A 5,209-nucleotide genomic window follows, 5' to 3' on the forward strand; every position below is an offset into this window, starting at 1 on the left:
CCCCATTTTAATTTTCTTCTGCTTTGATTCACGAGATAATTATTAGGAAACGCCTTATCCGGCCTGCGACTTGAACGTATTTGCCCATGCCTGCTCTAGAGTATTATGCAAAAGTTATTACTGATAAATGTGTCTCAATCTTAGAAGAAAAGACTAAATTCATACAAACACCCATTTCAAGGGGGCTGAGGAAATAATATTATAACGAGAAGACACCACAATGCGTATAGCATATACTATTTGTCATCTGCATAAGAGTAGCCTACTTTGTTTGAGGGGGTGTGTTAATGCGCACAATTTGCATACGTCAATGAACCATAACACTTGCCTCGTCTTGGTAGCGTTAATGTATGCGTTCCCTCACGACTGGGCGTTTGGGAATATGCATCGAACTTGCTACAACTTAGCTGTTTGATGAGAAGATAAAGTAGCTTGTCTTCTCGCAGTTTATTTAGTGCTTCTTCTCGATCGTGTTGAGTTTCTTTTAGCTACAAAGATTTCGGCAGTGTTAACACAAAATAGAGTATATATCCATGGTTGGCAGCTTTTCCCCCACTATGGTATCTTAAGCGCTTTTTAAGCGTGCAACCAACCATTTTATTTGAAAGCAATGAGTTTTTACGTCTCCTGTTTGTTTTTTATATATTCCGAGTCATCATTTGCATAGCTTCTCCAAACTTGGAGGAAAAAAACATCTGGTAAAAAACATCTGGGATTCTGTGCACAAAAGTTATATTTCTTTCGATATGTATTTTTTATTGGTGTTGATCACGATGGTGGTTAACCTTGCTTTACATAATGGCGCGTTCGCAATGGGGGTGAAAAACTTAGAAAACAATGACCGTCCGCTTGTCAAGGATTGCAGCATATTGAATCCCTGTTCTTGCCATTCATCAGACCTGGGAGTGATTGACCTCAAGCCACTTGCCAACACTGACGGTACTCCAAGGTGAGTTCATTGTTCAGCTTTATAGCATTATGCCCATAGCGTTCATAAAACGTTTTATGAAGAATTCTACTCTAAAAATATACTGCAAGCCCGCCCAATGTTGAAGATACAATACTTTTAATCCAGACAAACATGCTCTCAGCAATATTTAGCATTGTAATTAATGCAGCCATCGGCAAGGACGTCAGTCAAATCATTTTGTTGAATTTTTACCAGGACCATTAGTCTTGTTCAGAAAGTTATATCTGGGCATAACAGCGAGGCAGTCTGACAGCAGCGTTGCTAACGAACATCGAGATGGCTGAACGACATTCACAGCCACTTGGATTCTTAATCAACGTGGTCACTGACCACTGTACTTCTGACACGATGGGAGAACATGGCTCCCCTTGAACTGACAATGGACAATACTCTGTGCACTAACTCCTACTCCGAAACGGACACTCCCCTTATCACGCTCAGTCACGTTCTTGTTCTCAAGCTTTGAACGTGTTTTCGCTCAAAGACGACCATTCTGAGTGTCCACTTTCAACTAAATGATCGGATCCCACATTATGATTATTTGGAAAATCTCAAGCATCTGCCCTGGTTAGTCATGACGCGTGTGTCTTGTTTAGACATCAATGACAGCTCACTCACTCACTCACAATATTTGCGTTCACTTTTTTTATATCTTAGAGCTTATAATATCACCACTGCATCACTCTGCATGCATTATGTACAGAATCAGTTAGTCACAAATGACTTAACTGATAGAGGTGGGCAAAATCCGGATAATCCAAAAGGAAAACCGGATAATTCTCAATGAAACATTATCCAATTTCAGACTCTTAACTCTCTTTCCTGACCCGTTTGCCGAAGTGGGTGCACCCATTTGTTGAAGTGATGATAACCCGTTTGTCAAAGTGGTTCTAACCCATTTGCAGAAGCGGTTCGTATCATATTATTAGCCGAAGAGGTGCACTAAAATGTTATCCGGATTTTGCAGAAGCGACTCATTGCCCAGCTCTATTAACTGACTATAAACTATATCATTTCATTTCATCGAAATCGAAACAACTTCAAAGCTCAGCATTAGTCCATTTGTCTACAAAACTCTTCAACATCACCTTAATCTTTCCCACCTTGTCCACTTCCACGTGTCATGTTGTTATTTCTCTTCAAACCTTCTTACGCCATTTTCTTCGTAATGTAACCACTCCCAATTTTTTTACTACTCTTCTACAGATTTGAAGGTGTTCTCCCAACTTCTAACACCCAACGATATTTTTGGAATCCATGTGTTCCGTTCACTACTGGAGATTGTCACAATGTGGCAGTAAGTGTAGTTATAAATAGTACGTCACTATGATAAGCCAACATCCCTCATTAATTCTAGTGCTTTACAGAAACACCTCTGCATTGTACAACACAAAAGTTAACAGTTTTGACTCATCAAAGATTCATTCCTTTGAGCATTCTAAATTCGAAAAATCTACAACTAGACTTATGTCCTGCAAGTGTATGTGTGCATGTAGGTCAGTACAATATTTTGAAAAGAATAGCGCAGTTATTGATGTGTTTGTACATGGTCAGCATATTTATTGAACTTTTTTTTTAAAACCTTATTACAGTAAAAATATATCAACAGCTTCAGCAGTTGGTGAAAAGGTAAATCAAGCAAAAGCAAAACATTCTAAAAGCGTTTCTCAAAATTAAAGCGATGAACGTGCATAGCAATGAACAATGAAATTGTGGAGAGTGAAATCTGGTTAGAAAAAATGCAAAACTACGGTCAAATCGACAACGGCTTTCAGATAGGTGGTCACTCGAGGGAGGGGAAAGGGGGGGAGACTGCCCTTGAATAAGATAAGATAACCCTGGCTCCATACAAGGGCACTGAACTATTGCTTGCAAAAATGTTGTTGTTGTTGTTGTTGTTGTTGTGTGTGTGTGGTAGCCTATCCGTTCGAAATGTTCGGAGCCCCGAAGAGTGTGCTCTTCGCCAGGGCCACCGCCTCCCTTGTTGTTGTTGTTGTTGTTGTTGTTGTTGTTGTTGTTGTTGTTGTTGTTGTTGCTTGTGTGAATATGCTAACTTGTTATTCTACTCTAGCACCAAAAAAATTTTTAGTACCTTTTGAAAGTCGCCTTGCAGGACCGAGAAAACAGAGTGGATATTCATTAGATCAGTCGTACTTTTTGCCTATGTTGGTGCCATCTTTATTAAGAAAAGGGCAAAAGAGTCGGTCTCATTTTATCCCCCCCAGGCCTGCCAGAAGGTGACGTTCACTAGCTCAATCTTCTATAGTCTGGGTAATCAGGCGTCTGCCAAGTTTTCTGTGACAGAGGAAGGGCTCGTCTTGTCTTACACAGCCGACACATTAGACCCAGCTGGGACAGACTTTGTCAGGTGAGATTTGAATAAGTTTGCTATTTGTTGTCATTGTTGTTGATTGTGTTTGTTGTTTTGTGGGGTTTTTTTTGGTTGTTTGTTTGTTGTTGTTTTTTTATTGTTTTTTTGCGGGGGGGGGTTTGCTTTTTCCAAGCATCTGTTCCCATGTCCATTCACTCTGTGCAACTGATGCTGAGTTATCTGTTTGACGTATGTCTACTGCTTGGTATTCTTGTTGATATTTATTGTGAGAAAGGCAATGACGATGATGATTAATTTATGAAATAACAGTACATTTACCTTTGAGAGTGGAGTCCTTATTGTCAAAGTTTCAATAGATATTAAGCCTGGTGCCCCGAGCAGTAAACCAATAACTCCAAAGCTACATGAAAATATATACTATTTTCAGAATTCACGAATTGTTTGCCCAGCCCTCCTTTAATCTTTTCGTTTATGTTGCGAAAAGATGTGTACCACGGGGAGATTGAACATGACACAACTACTTTCCAGAACTGCATACATCAAACTGATATGCGACCTATCCGAAGACCCAGGAGAGTTTATTGTCATCGGTGAAGACCAGACCAGATTCGGGCACTACGTGAGTCTCTCTCTCTTTTTTGTTATTCCTTTTTCTCTCTTCCTATGTTTGTTTGTTTGTTTGTTTGTTTGTTTGTTTTGAGTAAAAAGAAGCACATCGACACAATAATGGTAATGTAATGCTGGGAAAAAGTAAGACAGAAAGAAACAATAACGAGAAAGCAAAGAAGTAGGACGTACCAGTAGTGCCCTTCGATCACCAGCTTCTCCTTGTCAAGCTTCTGAAGAAAGTTGCAGTACAGACAATTATTATATACGTGATACTATAACCCTGTGAGTATATCGGAAAAGGTAAGGTTAATCATTTCTCTCTAGGTGAGAGGAAGAGCTTGAAAAGGCACCATTTCATAGGTACACAGTTAAAAAGGAGATCATAATAATATTATTAAGAAGTAAACAGAAATTAAGAAATGAGCGCCGCGAGCAACACATGTAGTGAGATCAGGAGAACAGGTATCTGGTCAGCAATGATCGGTTATATGTTGATATAGATACATAATATAATGTCATTATAGGGATATACAAGTATATGTAGTGACGTAATAAACATGCATAGCTATATATAATGATACACATGTATCAAAGTACACATTTATAATTACAATATGGATTGTGTATAGTGTGTGTGTGTGTGTGTGTGTGTGTCTTTGTGTGTGTATGTAAGTGGGGGGGGGCGTATGTGTGTGATTGTGTGTGATTTCACTGATTTGTGACAAAGCGATGAAAGAAGTTGCTATATCATGAATTCTGTACGGTAAATCCCAAAAGTGCTAAAAGGAGGTTAAAGGGGATAATGTAGTCCTATGTATGGTCAACCCTTCTGTGAATGCTGGACAACCACTAAAGGCAGTGAGAATAAAAGCAACAGAAATGGGGTTTATTGGGAGACTGTCGAGAATATCCTGAAAGGAAAAGAAATCAATTGAGTCAGTACTTGATGAAGCCAACGTTGGATGCTCATTGATTTAAAAAAAAACAATCAGAAAAAGACAAATGCAGTTTTTGGGACACCTGAATAGTCATAAAGAACATCTAGCTCTCACTGGCAAAACTAAAAACAAACAAGGCAGGGGTAGGACTAGAGCAACCTATTTTAAGAACCTAAACAGATTGGTAACGGGGAAAGATCAGAGCATCCAAGTAAAGGAATAAATGGAAAACTATGGTCGCCGACATCTGCCGCAGATATGGCACTTGATGATGATGATGATGATGATGATGATGATGATGATGATGATGATGATGATGATGATGATGATGATGATGATGATGATGATGATGATGATGGT

The 5,209-nt window shown here is 39.2% G+C and overlaps 1 protein-coding gene across 1 annotated transcript in view; it reads left to right on the forward strand.

The window, feature by feature from the left end:
* Nucleotides 1-408: 408 nt before the first annotated feature.
* LOC101852970 overlaps nt 409-5,209 on the forward strand; it is a gene marked incomplete at its 3' end in the record, with an annotated part of 9,500 nt that continues 4,699 nt past the window's right edge. Inside the window, 4 exon segments of the mRNA XM_013089684.2 lie at nt 409-949; nt 2,177-2,267; nt 3,196-3,338; nt 3,831-3,921. Of these exon segments, the coding sequence (XP_012945138.1) occupies nt 747-949; nt 2,177-2,267; nt 3,196-3,338; nt 3,831-3,921 (528 nt within the window).

This window comes from Aplysia californica, unplaced genomic scaffold (genome assembly GCF_000002075.1).
Source record: "Aplysia californica isolate F4 #8 unplaced genomic scaffold, AplCal3.0 scaffold01019, whole genome shotgun sequence".
Lineage (NCBI taxonomy): Eukaryota > Metazoa > Mollusca > Gastropoda > Aplysiida > Aplysiidae > Aplysia > Aplysia californica.